Genomic DNA, 22445 nt, shown 5'->3' on the forward strand with positions numbered 1-22445 from the left:
CCGACCCCACCGCCTAGGTAAGGCTTGGGATTCACCTAACTGGAATGGATATGAGCAATCACTCGAAGAAGAAAAGACGGTTACTCACCTTTGTAACTGTTGCTCTTCGAGATGTGTTGCTCATATCCATTCCACACCCGCCCTCCTTCCCCACTGTCGGAATAGCCGGCAAGAAGGAACTGAGGAGCGGGTGGGCCGGCAGGGGTATATATCGAGTGCCATGGCGGCGCCACTCTAGGGGGCGACCTGCCGGCCCACTGGAGTTGCTAGGGTAAAAAGTCTTCTGATGAACGTGCACGCGCAGTGCGCACACCTAACTGGAATGGATATGAGCAACACATCTCGAAGAACAACAGTTACAAAGGTGAGTAACTGTCTTTTCTGTGGCTTGCCAGTAGCTCTTCAGGTAGGCCACAGCTCAAGAACAGCTGCTCTAAAAGATTGTTCAGGTTAAGGCTGTAAGTGGTCAGAGGGAAAGAAATGGACACGGTAGCTCTCTGGGCCATAACATTTCGAGGTCTTGAGTTCAGCTGTCTTCCTGAATTTTCATATCAACTAGTATTTGCTCAAACTGAAAAAAGAAAATCTAAATCCTAAAAGTTGGCAGAAATATAATCGGAAGGGGGAAGAGAACTTGGCTTTATTCATTTTTCTCCTTCTGGTTGTCCTATTTTCTGGCACGATTACAGGCCACAAGAATCCCCAAGATGTTCATTCTAGAGACTTCTGTACCTAATAACAAGGGTAATTTATGACAGAATTGAATGGAGACTAAGAAGACATGGCCTTCTATCATAGAGAATTTTATAACAGGGAGTGACAGAGCTCACTCTGGAAGATAGCTTTGCAGACTGTGAAGGCCTTGCACATCTTGGCACTGAGGCAACACAACCTAGTCAGAGGAATCATTGGTCCGCCATGGAGACCCCAAAGCCAGAACAACCACCTGACTTCCAAAACTAGAAGCAAGGTAGTCAGCTAGCAGTAGAAAAACTCATGCATTCATGTGCTCCACAACATCCTCCTATTCAGCATGTTTTAAAGCCCAGCCAGTGCTGCACTGTAAGCTTTATTTTTGCTTTGTGTATGTGTCATTCACTAACGCAACCATGAGTGTGATGACAGAAGGGCTCAGTGGCGCACATTCCAGTCAGTCATAACTGAGCTTCTCTCTCAGAGCATAAATTTCCCCGCTTATCAATAACTTATTGAGGAAAAGTTAGCACTTCTGTACAGTTTTTCAACTAGAAGTCCTTTAATAAAAGAAAAACTAAAGAGAAACACCTTTTTTAAAAAAAAAGTGAAAGCAAAAAACAATAATTATTTAATGGAAATAGCCCATGACAAACCTGAGATTTTTACATTTACTAATATTTCAGTTAATGTCTTTCTCAAATGATCTGCAGTCACATAGGCTTGTTTAAACAGAATCAAAGAACTCCTTCTTCGGGGGAGGTCCTTGGCATCTGGAAAAGATCACAGGGTCAAAAAAAACCCCCAGCCGTGACTCTTAAGTTAACCCCGGCTGATAAATGTTCATTCAGGTAGGGAGTAATACTTCCGTATTAGAACCTACCTGGTGGGCTCTCTAAGTGTAATCAGTGGAGCCCTAACAACTTTTTTCAGTGCCTGAACAACAGCAAAATTCTGCTCTAGAAAATGGAATTTTATGTTATGCATAATAGGACAGTCTAAAGCCTTTGAAATAAATGGGATATTTCCCAGCCCCCGAATTCTGATCTGTCTGTGGATTGGTGAAGTAAAGTGGGTCCATGCAGCTTATGTAGGTAAACACCCAACGACAATATTTTCAGTTGGATAGAGGCCACAATGAAGCTAAAGTGCTCCATCTGATGAAGTGAATTGCAAGGTTCTTTTTTTATATACATTATTGCAGACTACACAGGAGAATAAAATCAATGTAATAAATAAATGGTTTGTGTACTGAAGTCCATACGTAGTTTTCATGTTTTTTATTTAGAAATGCACAGTGTAGTATGAAAAATGGGATTCACCAATTCACTTCGTCTTTCAAGCCTGTCTGTGCTTTACATAGAAGTTCCAATTGTCATTGCTAGGGCCAAATGACTGTACACTGGCTTTCCATTCATTTTGTCTGCAGGAGCTAGCACTACACTCCATTGTAAGGCTGTAGTAGATAATATGTAGCACACACAATGAATACAGCTCCAGGCTGTAAGACTTGTTTTATTGGCTGTGCCTGCTCTTGTTGTGTCATTAATTGCAGGGATCTGGCATAAGCAATCCAATAAAACACTTGGGATGCCACATATTTGGGGTCCCTAGAGTACAGCTTTACCTAGTGACTTATAAATTAGCCTGATTCCACTCCCCCATAGCAACAGGGTCAAGTTCATTTAATCTCCTCCAACATATTGGGATCCACTAAAATCCTGCAGATGGCTTGTCTAGCAAGACACACATGAATGAATGTACAATTTGCCTTTTCCCCTGTTATCTGGCAGATCCATATGTTAATTGATCACACTTAGTATCAAGGTTTGATTTTGAAACAATTAGTAGATTTGATAAGCATGTTACAGCCACAAGCAGTACATTTTACAGGTTGTGGTAAGCCTATTGACAGAAGGTTTTATAGATGGTTATATATACTGTACATGGTTATAAGCAACATTTTGACTTATGGAACTCTATAACTATTGTGTAGTCGTTTAGTAAAACATTGTGTAATCATTTCAACCTTTTATACATTGTTTATACATGAAGTCTTCATATAAAATGTCACCTTTTAATCTGAAGACCTCTATTCTAAGCTATCCAATACAGGATGGTGAACTGCAAAGTTGTAATAATTTCTGTATAGAATTGTGAGGAAAAGTCTCATGGTTATAACTGTTATTAAATTAATAAGTTGTGGTTCAGCATTGTTTTGGGATAATGTGGGGTAAGATGTGGCCTGTGCCCTAAGAAACTTATGTTCTAGGATGACAAACAGAAATAACAGTTAAGACACAGAAGCACCAGATAACTGTCTAGTGCTATCTAGTGTAAGGGTTTTTTTAATTGTTTCCATTGGAATAGCCTTAGAAAATTGGTAAAATTGGTATAGCCGTATAAAATGTAACTGTCATGGTTGACAAAATTAAAAGGAAAAGCTCTTAATGAATGATGTACAACACTTAAAGGACTGTGTTGCATTCATTTTAAATGACAGCTGAGAAAACAAATGCCTTCTTGTCTAGGAATGTCTAGATATTTCCATTAATGTCTAGATCAAGACAATCCCTGTCATTTTAAAACTTCTTGTTCTCATGCTTTTATTTCCTTCACTGCTTGTCTGTCTTATCATTTCTTTCTTTTGGGAAAAGACCTCAAAGTTTGGCGCACAGATCCTGGCTCCATCTTCGACATTGATCCTCTGGAAGACAGTATTCAGTCTAGGAGTCTGCGTATACTTTCTGGTATTGCTTATATCTTGAGTTTTCCCCAAATCCACTTTTTAATGAAGCTGATGTATCAAATTTTCAGGTCAATATATCAGCTATATGTTGTATTTTTTCATTTTACAACCATTCCACTTTTAAAATGAGTGTATTAAAGGAAATTATAACTATATTCTCACACACAACTAAGTAACAGTGAAGGCATTTATCTTAAACTAGAATTACTGTTTTCAGTTACAGTTAAAACTATAGTAATTCCAGTAGTACTGAAGTCTCTTGTCCTGATTTCCAAATAACTGGATTTCACTAAAACTTCAAAGATTCAGGAGGGTTTGATTCATAAAATAAGTTTCAAGGTCTTGTGTGATTTTTGCTTATGGGTTACAATGTATTATATTTGCTTGCACCTGTCATTTGTTTGTTTACAGTAGCACCTGCAATGTGCTTTATGCTTTCCAAACATTCAAGAAAGGACAGTCCCTGCTCTTAGGTAGCGCACAATCTGAGGATAGATGGACAAATAGACAGAGGCTAGGGGAAAGGGAACAAACACAGGCAACATATTATGGCTTGAGTTCCATTATTGCCTTCTTTTCTGCTAGTGGTAGGGGCTTAAAGAGCCTTTTGAATTTGATTAAAAAGTATTTCCACTCAGTTTAATAAAGAAAGCAGAGGAGGTCAAGAGTGTGGTTTTAGAGTTTTTTTGTTTGTTTCGGTTTTTTTGAAGAACTTAAGCTGATTTGCAGACAGTTTATTAACAATAATACACATTTAGTGATGGAAACAACTAGTAGTGTTGCCATTTACTTCAGCAGGGCTGGGATTTCACCCTTGGTCTTTTGAACTCTTAAGCTTGGAATTCTTTAAATATAAAAATGTATTTAAAATAGGTTCTTCCAAATGTAAAATTGGTTAAAATAATCTTTCTTTGCTACTTTTATCTTTATACTTTTTCAAAATACCTAGCCATAAATATCCTAAAACACCATATTAGAGGCTAAGGAGACCTAATCTGAAGCCCATTAGACTCATTGGAAAGATTCCAGTTGTCTTTAGTAGGCTTTGAGTCAGATCCTAGTAGCTGGCCAGATTTCTTGTTTGAATCCAAACCAGTTTTACAATGCAGTTTACCAGGAGATTATCGATGAAGTATAAGCACATTGTGCAAGCATCCTCAACCTTTTCATAAGCTTCCTTCATGCCTTACAGCCACAGTATTTAAAATCTTTAAATTTCATCTTTAAAAATATCTATACAATTAAAATACAGCAGTGACCACTGATGTGTCAGGATGCTAAACTCCTAACCTCTGCATGAGAGAGACTATATTTATCTTGCTGTGGAAAAAAAAGATGGCCATTGTAGCAGTCATTTCTGTTCCCGAATTTATGTTATTGATGTTTCAAAATAAAGTATTATTAGACAGAGAAGACTGTAAGGCAAGTTAAATGCTGGAACAAAATTATTTTGACTGAGTTATAAATCCCAGAAAATTATTTTTTTAGTGGAAACATTTATAGAACCTTAATTATAGTAATGAAAATAATCATCCTGTCAGTTGATCACAGTTGAGTTGTAGAGAATAAAGGCAGATACAGCCAACGTTTGTTGCATTTACTACCCCAGTAAAAATTAGAAATTTTGGTTTGAAATTGTTTATCTCACCCAATTTCTTGCTCTCTTTCACATCAATCGTCCCTCAAAGTTTTCCACATTTTTTGGGGAAAAGCTGATATTTCCAAACAGTACTTTCTCCACACTCTCTCCTTCCATATAGGGCTAAGTAATTAGGACTGAAAATCAATGTAGATTGTCTAGAATCACTTGTATATTGAGTCTATAAAAAGAATAGCATTTAATGTACAGGTAGGTCACTCACTTTCTTGTTTGGGGCTTTACAGACTTCTCAAGCAATTTTATGGAGTTTGTGCTTGAATAAGTTTGAACATCAAGCCTTTTTCCATGTGATTTAAAGCCATGTTGTTATTTTTTTCAACCATGATCCAATTTAAAAGCAAATGTGCCCGTTTTAATCTGAGAGACTTTTGTATAGGGTGGAATAATGCCTTTATTTTTCAATAACAGTTTTTTTTCTCTCCCTTCTCTACTCCATTTTTCACCCTGTTTTTCCCTAGGATCTCTGCCCCGGCCCTCCTTTCTTCCCCTCCTTTATACCATTTGAAGCAGGATACAAACCAGTCAAAATCCTAGTCAAACTTTTTTGAACCAGTGATGTTCCAAATGAATGTGCAAATGAACTAAGTTCACCTTTCAAGCTATTGTTACATAAATCATTTGCTGTGTTGTTTTTTTTCTGTTTTGCTCTTCTGTCAGCTCACCGTTCACTGCAGTATCTTTTCCCCTTTGTAGAAAAAGCAAGCCGTTATAATAAACAGCATTTCCATTCCACCAGTACTTCTGGCATGAGTTTGGGAGGTGAAAAGTCAGATGGTTCTGAGACAAACCCTAGCCTTTCTTACTGCAGTGAGGTGACAAGGCCATCTGATGAAGGAGGTATCCATGGAGTCCCACTTTTTTCCCCACTAATAACATTGTCACACTGTGTTCAAATCTCACAGGCCACTGTTAACTCAATGAACCTTATTTATGCATAAAACATTAGACCCATGTGAGCTTTTGAAATACTTGCACTGAACTTGGTCCATGGGGAGGCACAAGAAGCTTTTCAAGCTTCCATACTTATTTGCATGCCATCTTTCTATTCCCCACCTCATCACCTTTGGGAATTGAACTGTAATAATCTGAAAGCTTGAGTAACTGCCATTTACTGTAATGAAATGAAGACTCCTTTTGTTCTAACTAAACTCACCAATCTGGTTTTCTTTCTTTTTGAAGACATAATGGGAGTACACAGTGTAAATGAGAAAATATGCAACTTAACTAAGCAGCTTGAACCTACTTGTCATTTCCAGTGAGCAAATCAACCTTGTAATAACAGTTGAGGGTCTTAATGACCAGATCTCACCATTACTATAGTAAATATCTGTATGCATTAGGCTGTTTTTTGATACCATGAAAGGAAACGAAGAAAGACTGAGACCTTTCTTAGATAAGAAACCTTTCCTGGGCTCTCATATGCTATAGATCTGAAAATAAGGTATTCAGAAAGTACATTTAGAAACTAAGATTATAATCTGTTATTTTTCCAGTGTACAGTTTTGTATCAGAATATTGTGCAAAAGTTGTTTTCATTAGTACAAACTCATACCACAAATATAAATACTTCTGCTAATGGATCATATGGTATACAGGGTTGTAAAATAAATAGAAGATCTCTGAGAATGATTTTTTGGATCTTTAAAAAGTTAAATGTGAATTGTCTGTACTAGTGTGACTTTCTGTTCTATTCTCAATTTGCCATATGAAAAGACTTGCTTATCAGAACATACTGATACCCTGGCTTCATGCTTCTGCCAGCAATTTTCTCTTTTTGAGGACTTATATATATATAACTTTGTTCAGAGAAAGTACTTTTTTGTTGTTTGCATGGAATTCTACCACACAATAAGTGTGAAATGTTTATTCTTCCATTTGCTCACTTTCTGTCAACATTAGAAATAGGCCAGAAGCAAAATATTGATTGTTGAACTTTGAGAATGTTGGATCATAATCCAAATTTTGCGGGTCCGACCCATCTCCAATTACATTGCAGTGTGTATTAGACTCTATTTGTGAATTTTAAACCAATGTGTTCTAGAATTTAAAAAATTGTAGAGTGGGAGAGACAGCCAATATTAACTTTGGAAAATATGGGCATTAAAAAATGAAAGTGGTTTTAAATATCTTTTAAAACTTTTAAAAATGTTATAATATATTAATATAGAGATACTGCCACCAACTCATAGTTTAGGATTCTTTGTTGCAACTTAGTATTAGAAGGGTACCAAGCATTCCAACTGTAAACTGCAGAAGGCACACATAGAGCCTGACACCTTTTAGTGTAGTACATTACAGTATTGTTGTCATAGTGCCTAGAGGTCTCAACTAAGATCAGAGCCCTTTATGCTAGCTGCTGTACGTATACGTAATAAGTGATAGTCCTGCCCGCAACAGCTATACAAGGCAGACTAAGGATGGGAGAAGGAAAATAGTGTTATCTCCTATGTGCAGATGGGGGACTGAGGCTCAGAGAAATGACTTGTCTGTGATCATACAGGAAGTCAGTGAGAACTGGGAACTGAGTCCTTATCTCCTGAGTCTCAGTCTGAGAATAGTAAGTAGGGTGGATATCTTATTGATTGCTTCACTATTAACATTCTTTGTTTTTGTGTCTCTTTCAAAATTCATTGTTATCACAGACTCATAGAAATACAGGACTTGAATGGATCTTGATAGGTCATCAAGTGCAGTGCTCTGCACTGAGGCAGGACTAAATATTATCTAGACCATCCCGGACAGGTGTTTGTTCTTAAAAAACCTCCAGTGACCGAGATTCTATAACCACCTGCTGTAATTCGTTCCAGTGCTTTACTACCCTGACAGTTAGGAAGTTTTTCCTAATGTCTAAATCTCCTTTGCTGCAATTTAAGCACATTACTACTTTCCTATCCTCAGTGGCTATATAACAACCTTTTACATCCTTGAAGACTGTTATCATGTCCCACCTCAGTCTTCTTTTCTCCAGACTAAACAAACCCAGTTTCTTCAGTCTTTCCTCATAGGTCATGCTTTCTAGATCTTTAATCATTTTTATTGCTTTCTCCTGGATTTTCTCTAATTTATCCACAGCTTTCTAGAAGTGTGATGCCCGGAACTGGACAGAATTCTCTAGTTGAGGTCTTTTGCAACAATATTGCACTGTTGTTTCATATTTAGCTAGTGATCCACTATTACCCCCCTTATCCTTTTCTGCAGTACTTCTTCCTAGGCAGTTATTTCCCATTTTGTATTTGTGCAATTTATTATTTGTGCCTAAGTGTAATAATTTGCATTCGTCCATATTGCATTTCATGCTGTTCATTTCAGACCATTTCTCCAGTTTGTCAAGATCATTTTTAATTCTGATCCTGTCCTTCTGAGCACTTACAACCCCTTCCAGTTTGGTATCGTCTGCAAACTTTATAAGTGTACCCTCTATGCCATTATCCAAATCATTTATGAAGATATTGAATAGATCCACACCCAGGACAGATTCCTGCTGGACAGGGCTGCGCAGAGGATTCAGGGGCTTGGGGTCTTCGGTGGCAGGGGTCCTTCTGCTCCGGGTCTTCGAGGCACTTTGGCAGCGGGTCCCAGAGCGAGTGAAGGACCTGCTGCCGAACTGCCGCTGAAGACCCAGAGTGGAAGGAGCTCTGGGTCTTCGGCAGCAGGTCTTTCACTCGATCTGGGTGTGTTCAGTGGCATTGAAGGACTTGCCGCTGAAGACCCTCTGAAAACTCCCATGGGAGCCCCTGTGGGGCCCGGGGTCTGGGACAAATTGCCCCACTTCCCCCCCCCCCCGGCAGCCCTGCTGCTGGACCCCACTCAGTATGCCCTTCCAGCTTATTTGTGAACGATTGATAACTACTCTCTGACTATGCTTTTCCAACCAGTTGTGTGCCCACTTTATTGTAAGTTAATCTACGCTATATTTCCCTACTTTGCTTATGAAAAGGTCACGTAAGACAGTATCAGAAGTCTTACTAACTTCGAGATATATTACATCTTTGGCTTCCCCCAATCGACAAGGCTTGTTGCCCTGTCAAAGAAACATAATAGGTTGGTTTGACATGATTTGTTCTTGACAAATTCACATTGACTGTTACTTATCACCTTATTATCGTCTAGGTGCATATAAATTGATTGTTTGATTATTTTTGCTCCATTATCTTTCTGGAACTAAAGTTAAGATGATTGGTCTGCAGTTCCCTTGGTTATCCTTATTCCCCCCTTTTTTTATAGATAGGTACCTATTTACCTGTTGTGCAGTCCTCTGAGATTTCTCCCGTCTTCCATGAGTTCTCAGAGATAATCACTAATGGCTCACAGATCTGTTCAGCCAGGATAAGGGGTTAGGACTCAATGAGGATGTGTTGACCTGTTAAGGTCAATGTATTGTAGCAAGATATTGTTACCCCTTTTGACCTGAGTGGTTGGGCAATATTCAGGATCTTTCAGGTTATTTCCATTTGGGGGATACACTGATGCCCGAGGCAGGTATTTCTTTGATGCAGTCCTGTTTGTTTACAAAGAATATATGTAAAATTCTGTGTCCCTGAACAGAGTATGAAACAAACGACAAGAGACAATTTCTTTTTTCATCATTCCAAGCCTCTTTCTAACCAGCATTCCACCCAAAATCTGACTCTTTATTTTTTTTTTCCTCAAAATCATGCTATGAAAGCTTCCTTGCTGCCTTCTCTGGTGTTTCAGCCCCTTCTCCCTCACACACATGGCTCCATCAAACAATGCCTAGTCCCATGCATTTACATTCAGACGCCAGGGAAGACTGACTTCATGATTGAAGTTAAACACCTCCAGGCTTGCATGTGGTCTTATTGTTTCATCTGTCTATACCGCACACGAGCTTAATTGCTTTTTTATGTTTGTCCTGAATGAAGGGCTGCTGTTACACTCACCAACTTCAATGAGGTTTCACTCAACCCCCAGCATAACAATATGTTGGGTTTATACAGTCTGGAATTAAAAATTAATGTTAGAAGAATTTTTTTTTTGTCAAAGAATCCTTTCTATCCAGTCCTGACCTTCCTACCGCCTCCTTCATATAGTGATTCTCCAAGACATTTTTGCTTGGAAGTCTTAGAAGGATGCCAGGAACTCCACTCTTCTTGCCAATTACAATCCAAATATTTGTTGAGCTGCTTGATAGCTTTCCCTTAAGGGGCTGTGGGAATTCCCCTCTTCTTAAGGGATGGAAAGTGCAGGGGCCATTCAGCTTCCCTTGCTGCCCTCAGCTCACATTTTCCTCTTCAGTGTGCTGAGAAGAGGTGCTAAGTGAATCACCCCTACTGTTCTCACTGGTTGCTGTGGATATCAGTTGTCCTCACTAATATATGACATTTCTTTTTGGTTGGGTTTTAGGGCTGTGTTGTATTTGTCTGGTTTTCTTTGTCACAGGACCAAGCATGTTGCAGCTTTTGCACAGACATCTTTAAACTGTGGCTGAATCTGAGAGGGATGAATTCAGCAATTCCACAAGACAATGATGCATGTAAATGGATGGTCAAGGTTTGGCCAAAAATGCTCTAGCTCTGTCTACAAGGGAAGAGCATGCTGGCTTGTGGTCTGAGCCAGCATTCTGTATCTGAGTGGGCAGGAGACCACACAGTTGGTAATATTTTCAAGAATACCTAAGTGACATGGATGGTTCAGGCCCATTTTCAAAAGTAATTTAGACTCCAAAATCACTTTTCGAAATGGGAGTCTAGGCACCTGTGTCACATAGGCGCTTCCACAAATGTTACTTTGTGCCATGAATTAGAGTAACCTATGGTTGGGAGTGGCCTAATAGGTTGCAGCCACCATTTGCTGCAAGAACTGCATGTCATCTGTACACCACCCTGTCAGCATATAAGGGCTGTAAAGCCTGTAAATGAACTGCAGGGTGCCAGGGGAGAATTCTCCCTACACCGCCCTCTTATGTAAGCCCTGCCATAAGCGGGTGGGGCTGAGGTAATCAGGAAATGAAGTAGCCATAATGCTCTCACTCCAGCACATAGGCAGCCTTAGATAGTAACTTACATTTCAGCAACTACCGCAGCCTGGAATATGAGCAGAACAAAGATGCTTTCAAACTACGTTTGACTCCTCTCTCTGTAGCAGAGAATCTGGTTTTATATTTCTTCCCCTACCTGTTCCATTAATTATGGTTTTATTTATTAATCTCACACAAAAAACTTGGTAAAATGAAGTTAAGGTTGCAGGCATATGTCAGTGATTTGTGTGTGTATTTCCCTTCAAAACCATTAGTTATAATAAACAAAGAACAGAGTATTACATATCCAGGAAATTCTGAGTTGGATTAAAATTACAAGTAACCTAAACCTAGATTATGGAAGTTCAGAGTTAAGATAGGGAGACTACAGCTGCCAATCTCTTATGAGACTCACCTCCACCCCCTGAGCACCTGGAACAAATTGTGCATTAGAACAAATTATTATTAAAAAAAATAATCCAGGTTCTTTCATGATGGGGCAGAAAGTAACCATAGAAGCCCATGTGATAGTATTGCGAAGTGCTTGTATGGCCAGCTATCAGAAGATAGTTTTAGGCAGATTTAGTATTGTTGGTGCTACTATTGTGATATTACCAGAGGTGAAAGTAAGCCGGTAGGGCTGGTATGGAGGGCTGGTAAGAAAAGGAGACTGGTTGAGGGGGGGAGAAGCCTGCCCCCTGCATAATAATAGTTTAAACTCAGCTGTTCCCTGAGTGGTTCAGCCCTCGAGGTTAGGAGTGGTTTCTGGCATCCTTGTTAATTTCACTCACAGCAGCTGTGGGGAAGGTGTGTGTGACCATGGCAGGGGCAGTTCTTTTCTGACCCCGGGATGAGGGGATCTCTTATACACAAAAAACACAATCAAAATCAGGAACCATTTCCAAGTTCAAATCTATCCCATTCCCTCCCCAGCAGAGGATCATGGTTGTGATGTCCAAACTGCTTGCAGATCCTCTTTGAAATGTTACTGAACCACGCAGGGAACAGCTGAGTTTAAACTGTTCTTATGCAGGAGGCAGGCTTCTCCCTCCCTCAACCAGTCTCCCTGCTCCCTGCTGCAAGCTAGAGGGAAGCCCCTGCAACTGCTGCTGAGTGCTAGGCAGGGAGAAAGCAGGGAAGCTAGTGTCAGCAGCCTGGCTGGAGGAGGAGGGAGACACAGAGAAAAATGTGGCAGTGAGTTTTCACTTTTTCAGGCTTATTCCAATAGTAAAGTTTTATTACAGACAGTACTGGTAGTAGTAACAGTAGCTTTATTTTCTCTATCTATGTCATGCAATGGGAGGGATCCATGAAGTACGTAGGAGAGGTGGGTTGCTTGCGATTGGACCATATTGGTAAGAAATGTAAATTACTTTCACCCCTGCCCAAACCCCAGGGTTCCCAGCCACCTCTGCGGCTGGTAGCTCTGGGAGTGGTTTAAAGGGCCCAGCCCCTAGCTTCAGCTGAATCCCTGAGCCCTTTAAATCCTGATTTAAAAGCCCTGGGATTTAAAGGCCCCGCCTCTTCCAGTTGAGGCCCCTCCCTCTCCACAGGACTCTGGCATACCGGCATGTCCTTTAAGTTACTTTCACCCCTGGATATTACCATTATTTTTATCACTTCCATTTTGTATCACCCATTTGTGTCACTGAGCTTGAAATTGGAGAGTCTTCCGCTCTTGTGTTTCAAATTAGAAAATCCAAACCTCCAGCATTGGAAGGGTTAAATTTTCATGATTCACTGCTACTATCTCTCTTTCAGTTCTTGTTTCATTCAATAGTTTGGGCATTCACATTTTGTTTTCATTATAGTTCAGAGTGTCTTTTCCTTAAGGTTCTTCCTTTTATTGTAGTTATCAAGTCTTTTATGGAAGTTTCTTTCCATCTTGTTTTGATCCCGAAATATTTTCATTTCACTTTGCAATATTCTTTTGCTTCTTTCAGTTTTTATTTTAATTATCTTCCAATTTACTGTATCTCAGTGGGGCCTTCATTTCAGCTCTCGTTTTGTTCTGATATACCTTCTTTTTTCATTTAAATCAGCAGAAAATTTTTTTAAACTTTACCCAGTTTTGTTTTGATTCTGAAAGTTCTTCTTTAAAATGATCTGCCATCTGGTATTGGATTCATTTAATTCATAATGCCACTATATATATCCATGTTATGCCCGCTCCTTTAATACTGCATACAGTTCTCAAAACTCGCATCTCAAAAAAGATATATTAGAATTGGAAAAAGTACAGAGAATGGCAACAAAAATGATTAGGGGTACAGAAGAGCTTCCATATGAGGAAAGATTAAAAAGACTGGGACTCTTCAGCTTAGAAAAGAGATGACTAAGAGGGGATAAGTTAGAGGTACATAAAATCCTGAATGGGGTGGCAAAAGAGTATAAGAAAGTGTTATTTACCCCTTCACATAACACAAGAACCTAATGAAATAAATAGCATGTTTAAAGCAAACCTCACACAAGGCACAGTCAACCTGTGGAACTTATTGCAGGGGATGCTGTGCAGTCCAAAAGTATAACTGGGTTCAAAAAAGAATTAGACAAGTTCATGGAGGATAGGTCCATCAGTGTCTGTTAGCCAAGATGGTCAGGGTAACCCCATGCTCTGGGTGTCCCTAAGCCTTTGAGTGCCAGAAGCTAGAACTGGACAATAGGGGATGGATCACTTGATATTTGCCCTGTTCTGTTCATTCCCTCTAAAGTATCTGGCACTGGTCACTGTGGGAAGACAGGATACTGGGCTCAATGGACTATTGGTCTAAACCAGTACGGCCATGCTTATGTTAATGTATTTTGTTCCAATACACTGTCTTTTTGTTGTTGTTGTTAAACTCTTCCTGATTGATTTCCTCCTATTGTTATCCTTACATTCATTCATCTTTTCATTTCCTCTTTACCTTTCAGGTTTTCATTGTCATGCTCATGCATACTGTACATGCCTTCCCCTAGCACAGTTTTCTCCAAATGTCTGCAGCCTGAGCAAGAATCTTCATGTTCTTATTTTAAGTTTTCTTTTAATTTGTGAGTAGGAGGGAAGGCAATAAAGTGAGTGTCAAATCCCTTCTGTCATTCGCATAAGATGGTTGGACCTAGTATTGTTACATATTGGAAAAAATAGCTAGGTTAATGTTTAATTTTTTCTAATTCAGCATTGTGTTGTCTTAAGGTCTTTACAGAGATCTTTGTCCAGGAATAAACAAAGACAGCTGGTGACCCAAAAAAGCTTAGGGTCTCACAGGTGAATGAAACACTAATACTGAAATGAATTCTAAGCAGGAGGCACACATTTATTACCTTTTAATTTTAATAGAAATAACAAACATTTACATAGGTCCAATGCCCTGTTAAATGACCTCATGCCAAATTAACAATATTCAGGGTTGAGCTTTTCAACCTAACCCCTGCGATTCAGCCAACTCCAAATCCTCTCATCCTCCCACTGCAAAGGGGAATGAGGATACACATGATGTGTACCTCAGTTTGCAAAGACTTTGCCTGGATGCAGGAGGGGAAATGTTATCAGGGTCCACCAGCCATCTCCTGGGACTCTCACTCATGTTTATACCAGTATTGGCGATCAGTCAGCGTTTTGGAAACAACTTAAACTAGACCTCTATGATCGGGCAGAGAGGGGGGCAGCAACTGCAGAATAATGGGTCTCAGGGCACAAAGCAGTGACAGACAGCCAAGGGGATGGAGGTTTTGGAGAGAGAATCAGCCCTTCCTTTCCCCTTCATACTAGCCTAACTAATGGGCAATATGGTGAGGCAGAGACATCTCTCCTCCTGTACTGCTCTCAATCCCCTTCCAGACATGATCTCAGCATGTGTTTTGGGTGTGGGTGAGACTCCAGAGCACCTTAGCCTGAAGCCCTCCCTTTCTGCCCACCTTCTCTAGGACTCCAGGAGATACCTATCCTCCACTCCATTAAGATGGGAGTGCATTGCAGGCTGGCAGGGACATATAGCATTGAGAGCAGATGTGTAAGGCTAGTTTAATCACAAACAGCTGCTCAACTACAGTTGTGCCAGAAAACTTAGCCCACTTGCCATGGCCAGTTCTAGTGCTTCTTAGACCCATGTGTTTGCATATTCAGACAGAATCCAAAACCCACTCAGACTTACAGTCTCAAATACAAATAAGAAATTACAAAAAATGACTATTTTTACTGTGGGAAAGAAAGATTCCCTTAGCTTTAGTACTTATCAGCCACCTTCTTTGAGCTGAGACAAAGAACAATCCCTGGGGCATGTCTACATAAAATAGTCTGTCCTGAAAGACAGCACATTTTCATTTATTCTGCTGAGCTATTTCATATAATAGTGGAATACATTTTTAGTGAGCTCCTTTTCTTCCATTTCATAATAGGCCAATGATCACTATCATTAGAACTGTAGTTTGAATACTGCAATGCTTTGAACAAGTGTGGGCCTCTAATTCTACTATATCTCACTGCCAACAAAATTTCATTATATACCACTTCATGCTAGGTGCTTCCCACTACATCAGCCCTGAAGTTGATATTTAAAACATTAGTTTTGCAGAGAGAACCCCCTAGACCCACTCAGAGATGCTTGTGCATATGTAGTCAAGATGATGCACACACAAAACCTTCCTCAAACTAAAAAAGTCACTGCCTCTTGGATCATGGAAGCCCCAGAAGGCCAGGTTCGCTGTTACACACTGGGTTAGCCTAATCAGAAGACAGTTGAGCCTAGAGAAATGGAGGAGAGAGGATCTCACTTATGGCAGGATTTGGGGAGCTGCTCACTATTCTGTTTGTCCCTTTCCCTGCTTTTTGTGCAATGTAGACTGTGTACATTAGGGTTGTAGTAACCTTCTTATGTGGCTCTAGCAAGCAGGAGGAGGGCTAGGAAGGGAGTCTGAATTAGAGTTTTCACCGTCTAGATGCAGAAAACCTGGCCAGTGCCCTACCCCCCAAACAAAAAGGGTCCTTGTGCCAACTATCACTGATTATTAGTAAAATGTTTTCGAGAATCATTTTACACAGACCCACACACAGAATAACACAAGATGTGTATTTTCATGTTATTTTCTCACCTTTCTTACTTTATCCTAACACAGTGCCGAAGTCTGGACTGCAGGGAGTGAATTGTAGAGCACTTGAGCATGTCCCATGTGAAAAAGACATCCTGACATCAAATCTTTGAATAAGCAGGAGAGTACAAACCAGCCAAGCTGGTTAAAAACCTGCCAGGGGGCAACCCTAGTAAAAGTCCAGTGTCTCTCTCTCTCTCTTTTCCTTCAATTTCTACTGCAAAAACCTGCTTTTGAGTGTAGAAAAGTGGTTGTCTACCACTTCTGCTCAGGGAGGGTCACAAGGTTATTGTAGGCGGGTTGCTAATGGCAGCACTGCCTTCAGAGCTGGGCCGCCAGAGAGTGGCAGCTGCTGGCCAGGAGCCCAGCTCTGAAGGCAGAGCCACCTAACTGTATGGAAAGAACAATAGACTTTTAGGAATTGCCTAGCCACATTCATCAGCAGGCTTCCCACCGCAGAGACACTTAAGACTGAACACCTCAAAAGAGAATAGTTTGTTTACTCTCTCTCCTTTTGAGTCATATGTACGCTTCTCTTTTCCATCATCATCTTTCACTTGTTTCTGAATTATTATTTTTCTTTCAGACTATACAGAATGCTTTTAATTTTATTTCTTGTAAATTCAAGCCCCATACCAACTTTGCCAGCCTGAAAACTAGATGTGAGAAGAATGTCTCTTTTCTGGCAAAGATAACCACATTAAAGCTTTCCTTTCTTTCCATGTCAGTACTCATATGATTTTTCTGTTTTTTTTAAGTGCCTAATATAGTGTGAATAATAGAAAGAAATCAAAATATTCAGTACATCTGATTTAAATTTCTCAATTTTTTTTAAGTGACTGAAGTAGTAAACTGAATTCTTTGATGTGGGTAAAATGTGCAGAGATAGATAATTGTCTGTTCTATATTAGTTGGTACCACAATTTATTCAATGTATAAATTGTGTTTGCATTAAACATGAGATGAAGGTTTACCCACTTGCAAAATTGGGAAGCCCTGTAATGAGAATGGATTCTCTTTGACAAACTAATTTTTGACCGGGCCAGTGCATTTCTCTTTAAAAAGGTTTACTCTCACAGAACGCCCTGTTTAAATTTCTCCACAAAGAAAATGAGAGTACTTATTTAGGGACCATGACTTAGTTCTTACCAATTTGAAGACTCTATCTTTGAATGCAAGGAGTGGTGCTTTTTCATGTCAGCTTCAGCCTTCCCTCTCACATTGATTCCTAGGAAATGTTCAAAGCTGGAGTCATTTCTACATCTGTAGACATTTTAAAACAAAAACTACTACATCACAGGCAGTTGGAGCAAGTCTTGTATACGTCCTCAGTGGACTGTATGCAAGCATCAGGGGTTTCTGACAACAGGAAAGTGATACCAGTCTGTAATTGAGGGAGAAAGGCAAATTAAATTTGAGGTGCGTTTTCAGATTTCCTTAGTAAAATGGTATACAAACAGGTGGGTTTAAAATACGTACACTCACTTATAGATAAAGTTCTGTGAAGGAAGTATCCCTGGCTGTATTTGATATGCAACATGAATTCCTGCAAAGAATCCACTTTAGCATTCAGATCTATGTAAGGCAGGGCACCCAGAATGGTTCCACTTGAGTGGGAATGTTAGTAGGCACAACATTTGTGCGTTGGCTCCCTCAATCTTATCTAATCTATGTAGGCTGGCCTAGATTACCAACGTCTTATACGGTGACACCCCCCTCCCCACTGTACTATCTGAATGCATTTATTTGATTTACAGGGCAAAGTCTTAGTCCAAGTAGAGGACTAGATTTCATTCTATTCCATTGGAAAACACTATGAGGCATCAGTAAACCCTTGTTTTCACATGTAATCTTTTGAGAAAGAACTCAAAGTTAAAGCTCGATTTTACTCTCAGATATGTAGAGAATGTGTTGATGCCAGTGAAATCAGGTGTGCATTTAACAATGTAATTAAACAGCTGAAAATGTTCCATACACTGTGTGCTCAATGTGGATGGGTTAATATTCCTAGGAGAACCTTTAATTTTGCATTTCCTAAATATTTACCACTTTGATTCTCTTTGCCCATTGTTTTCTCCTGGGCCTCTCCCCACATCTCAGGGTTTTTACTGAATAAGGAGATCCTTCCCCACATTGGGTTGAAGATGAGTCCAGTGGAGACCCAACTGTCCTCTTTGCAACTCCAGGAGCAAAGCAATAACTCAATTGCTCTGTCCTCTGTGGGTCTCTGCCAGTTAGTTGAGAATGATGCTGTAAAAATGATTAGTAAGAAGCATAGGAGAAATAGTGGAGGGGCTCAACAAGGTGAAGTGCTAGTGAGCTCCTACCAAGCAGTTGTTCTAAGACTACAAGGTGTCACCATGTGGATTTTTGAGACTCTGTAGAGGATTTTGTGTCTATCTGACATACCTGTTAATACTAAATCTTATGTTACAGTCATTTTCTCATGCCTCACCAACGTGGTCCTTCCACCTTTACTTACACTGGGGTGTCTTACTCAATCAAATAAATAGCTGCATAGCAATCATGGGACTACTCGTGCGAAAAAGACTTGCCGGGTTCATGCCATCACCTGGATAACAATCTTTCGTTCGGGAAATCTAATTACAAATTAGAACACATTGCTAATGTTACCAATATGCTCTTCATTTTTGTTAATTGTTTCAGAATAATGTGTGAGAGAGCACAATACAATGAAAACCACCTGTATGCAATGTGAGAAGGAACTGCAGCATTTTGTGACTGGTTGTGTGCCCCTCAGCACTGGAAAAGGCATATCACAAAATGGCTTTTTTTGGCTGTTGTGTGCCTTCATAAATGAAGAGTATTGTGCTGTGAAGTGAAATGTCTCACTCTGCTTTCTGAGCTGAGGCATGCTGTGAACCCTATGTGACATGCCAGCTAAAAACCCAGTTTGTAATAAGGTTTGCACTTCACTGAGACATGACATGGTACCAAATCCTGCAGCTGTACCTGCAAACTATTGCAATAAAATTCTAGTGCTGTATTGAAGGGCTCTGTATGATTTATGTACACAACCATTACAAATGCAGTGTAAGAAATGGGGACAAAGCTACTTATTTCTTATATAATTATTAATAATAGTTACTGCTCTAGTGTATATGGAATGGTTGGGGAAGCTCATCTTTAGACTACCAGAATAGTACCAAGGTAAACCAAAACCATATAAGTAGAAACGTATGTATGGCTATAAATATGAGTTGAACTCTAGTCATATGTTCAGGAAAAAAGATACAGAAATCCTATACCCACCAGATTGATGAACCCAGAATTGCCTAAACAAAAATCAGTATCTGGTGTAAATTGTGCATCTGAGATGTCGACTTTCCCCAATTATTCATTTTTTGATCATAGATTGAATTAATGTCCTTATATATCAAAACTCTGCTTTTGTGAGTAAAACAAGTGCATCAAGGAACCAAAGCTTTTAATGGCTGGCCATTCAAAATATTGCTATTTCTTCATTGCCATTGGTTTAGCTGTTCTGCAATATTTAGTGCTCACAATAACCCGCAAACTATATTTTAAGGGTTAAAACTGGGGACGATAAACTCCATTTTTAGGTTTACAAGCAGAATAGTCCAAATGGTACTATTTTTATAGGAGCTGTAGGTCTCAACCGGCCAAAGGGATGTGAGAGCATAAAACAATTTGTTACTTTCAGCTCAAATGAGTTGTTATAAATGTTCATAAAATTCTAAATGTCAAATATGACCTCATACAATTTTTAACTTGTCATTGTAACAACTGGTTATACTAGTTTGATGCTGCTAATATAACCTTGATCAATGACTCATTGTCTTCACCTACAGATTGTCACTGTTTTAGTTAATGCCACAGAAAACATTTAGGCTATGTCTGAACTGTGAGCCTGAAACTGGTGGACACATACTTGACATGGCTAAACTTTGCTTCCACTGCCACTAGTATGGCTACACTGCTATTTATACTCTCACTAGTTTGATGAAAACTAGCATGAGTCTGTGTATGCAGGCGAGGGACTCACACCCCTAGTTTGTAGTGTAGATATAGCCTTAAGTTCACAGTTTCAATAGATGTGAAGATTACAAATAACCTCTGTTTGCATTTTATAGGATGGTGACTATTCAAAACATTCTGACTACTTGACTATCCTGAGATTCTGTATCTGTCTATATTTCATAATATATATGCTATTGGTCATGTGTACCCCCAGGTATTAAAATAAAAAGGCCGGTGCTCTAACTGGCTCTCAGAGAATCAGGACATCTACCAGGTTTATCCTGTACAGTTGAACCTACATAACCATGCTCCAATAACAGCAAACCTGTGAGTCAGCATTAAAATGAATTTGAGGATTGCAGTTTCCTGAAGCAGTGGCCATTGAGATTTTGCTACTCTGCTGGAGCAGGGTCAGTGTGGGTGACAATATGCTCCCTGAGGACCAATTAGGGGAGCACCTCACTATCTTTTGGCCTCTCCCTTAGCACTCAGTTATACCCAGAAATAGGGACTGTATATACGGTGACCAGACAGCAAGTGTGAAAATTCGGGACGGGGTGGGGGACAATAGAAGCCTACATAAGAAAAAGACCCGAAAATTGGTACTGTCCTTATGAAATCGGGACATCTGGTCACCCTAACTGTGTATAATTAGTTGGTGGTGATGGTGCTTCTCTCTGACTCCAAACTGCACTGGACATCTCCCAGGTCAGTGGCATTGTAAATTAGATACATATAATACTCTAAAACTGTCTTACAAAATGGTTTGGATGTAAGTTACAGAGTAACTGACTGATGAGGAGATTTCTGACCCATGGCCCAACTCCACTCCACTCCTGTGCCTCCTTGTGAAGGGAGTGTTGAGGGAGGAAATCTCCACAGGGATCCCCTTACATTCTCCTGTTAGAGCAGAGGGTGCCAGATTTTGGTTTCCCAGTGGAAAAGTCCTGCCCCACTCCCTTGGACAGTCCATACAAAGATCCTGAACCTTTGCCCAGACTCTGGCCATCAGCCCCTGCTCACTGTCCAGCAGCATGGCTCTGTTGATACCAGGGATTTCCCCTGGCTGCAGCACCTTCCTGGACCCCAGGTAGGAGGGTCCCACAGAAAAGATAAGACAGATTGAGGCCATATTACCTTTATTTTCCAAAAATTGTCCATGGGGCTAGAAAGGAAACTATGTGTATTCTCCTTGCCCCACCTCTGGGCTACATAGACTCCAGTGCAGAGCTCCAGACCTCACAGAGGCTACAAAGGAGGCAGTGTAGAAACAGTCTCATGGAGTGGATAAGCCATCCTTCCCCACAGAAGTGAAGAAATTTGTCTGCAGATCTAGGGGGACAATTGGGGCCTATGCAATTATCTTATGATTCACCCACACTTTAGAATTATGCAGGCATTTCACCAACCAAATTACTTCACACTGCCTTGCCTGCACTTCCTAAATTCTCACTCCATCTGTTACTGGATTTATCACAGAATATTTATTATATAGTTAGTTTCTTTACAACACAGCTTTCTGTGATATATACTATATTATTGGCTATATTTAAAATTCAAAAGTTACAATTGTGTCACCTTTTGTGACACAAGATTACAGTTTTTTGCTGAAAGTGGCAGTCCTGCAGGGCAAATTGCAGGAATTTGTATGTCCCATTGTACCTCACACACGTCGGTCACGGCCACTCTCCTGTATTTCTTTGCTGAGGCAGAGAAATCCCTATGACCATATTATCAGTTCATTTCCTCCTCACAAAGATAGTCCCTGAATATGGAAACAGATGTTGCAAAATAATAAATATGGCAATAATTTTCCATATGGCATAAATACACCAGATGTTTTTTCCTGCTCTCAAAATACATTTGTTTTCTTCTAAATGTTAAAAATAACCATGTGGGGCATCTTCCTGCAATTCCTATGTAGGTGAAAGTCTAATTTATTTCAGTGGAATTGTTGCTTGAATAAGAACTGCAGGATCATGAACTTTTCACAGTAATTTAACTCAATTTACATAAGTGACAAACTTGCTTTTCGAACTGCATTCTTGTTTGCTTGCGTCCGAGTACACTTATAAAAATAACTGTACAGAAGATAATTAGTATTCATTTATGACCTTAATAAAATTTACCTAGAAATTACTTCATTTTATTCATTATGACGCTTAAAAGCTTTGACACTGTTGAACTCCAGACACCACTTGTTTTTTTAGTACTGTGTACAATCAACATTAATTATTTTTCAGAGGGGTAGTCATGTTAGTCTGTATCAGCAAAAACAGCAAGGAATCCTTGTGGCA

At 39.8% G+C, this 22445-nt stretch overlaps 1 protein-coding gene across 8 annotated transcripts in view; it reads left to right on the top strand.

The window, feature by feature from the left end:
* NEBL (nebulette) overlaps positions 1-22445 on the top strand; it is a 439204-nt gene that overhangs the window by 404180 nt on the left and 12579 nt on the right. For 6 of the 8 annotated variants that reach the window (XM_030550411.1, XM_030550405.1, XM_030550408.1 and 3 more), the window contains one exon: positions 3351-3443. The exons of the other annotated variants lie outside the window; for them this stretch is intronic. In XM_030550411.1, coding sequence (XP_030406271.1) covers positions 3351-3443 — 93 coding nt within the window. The remainder of the gene's footprint in view (positions 1-3350; positions 3444-22445) is intronic. 8 annotated transcript variants of the gene reach the window in all.

Source organism: Gopherus evgoodei, chromosome 2, assembly GCF_007399415.2.
Source record: "Gopherus evgoodei ecotype Sinaloan lineage chromosome 2, rGopEvg1_v1.p, whole genome shotgun sequence".
NCBI classification, from domain to species: domain Eukaryota; kingdom Metazoa; phylum Chordata; order Testudines; family Testudinidae; genus Gopherus; species Gopherus evgoodei.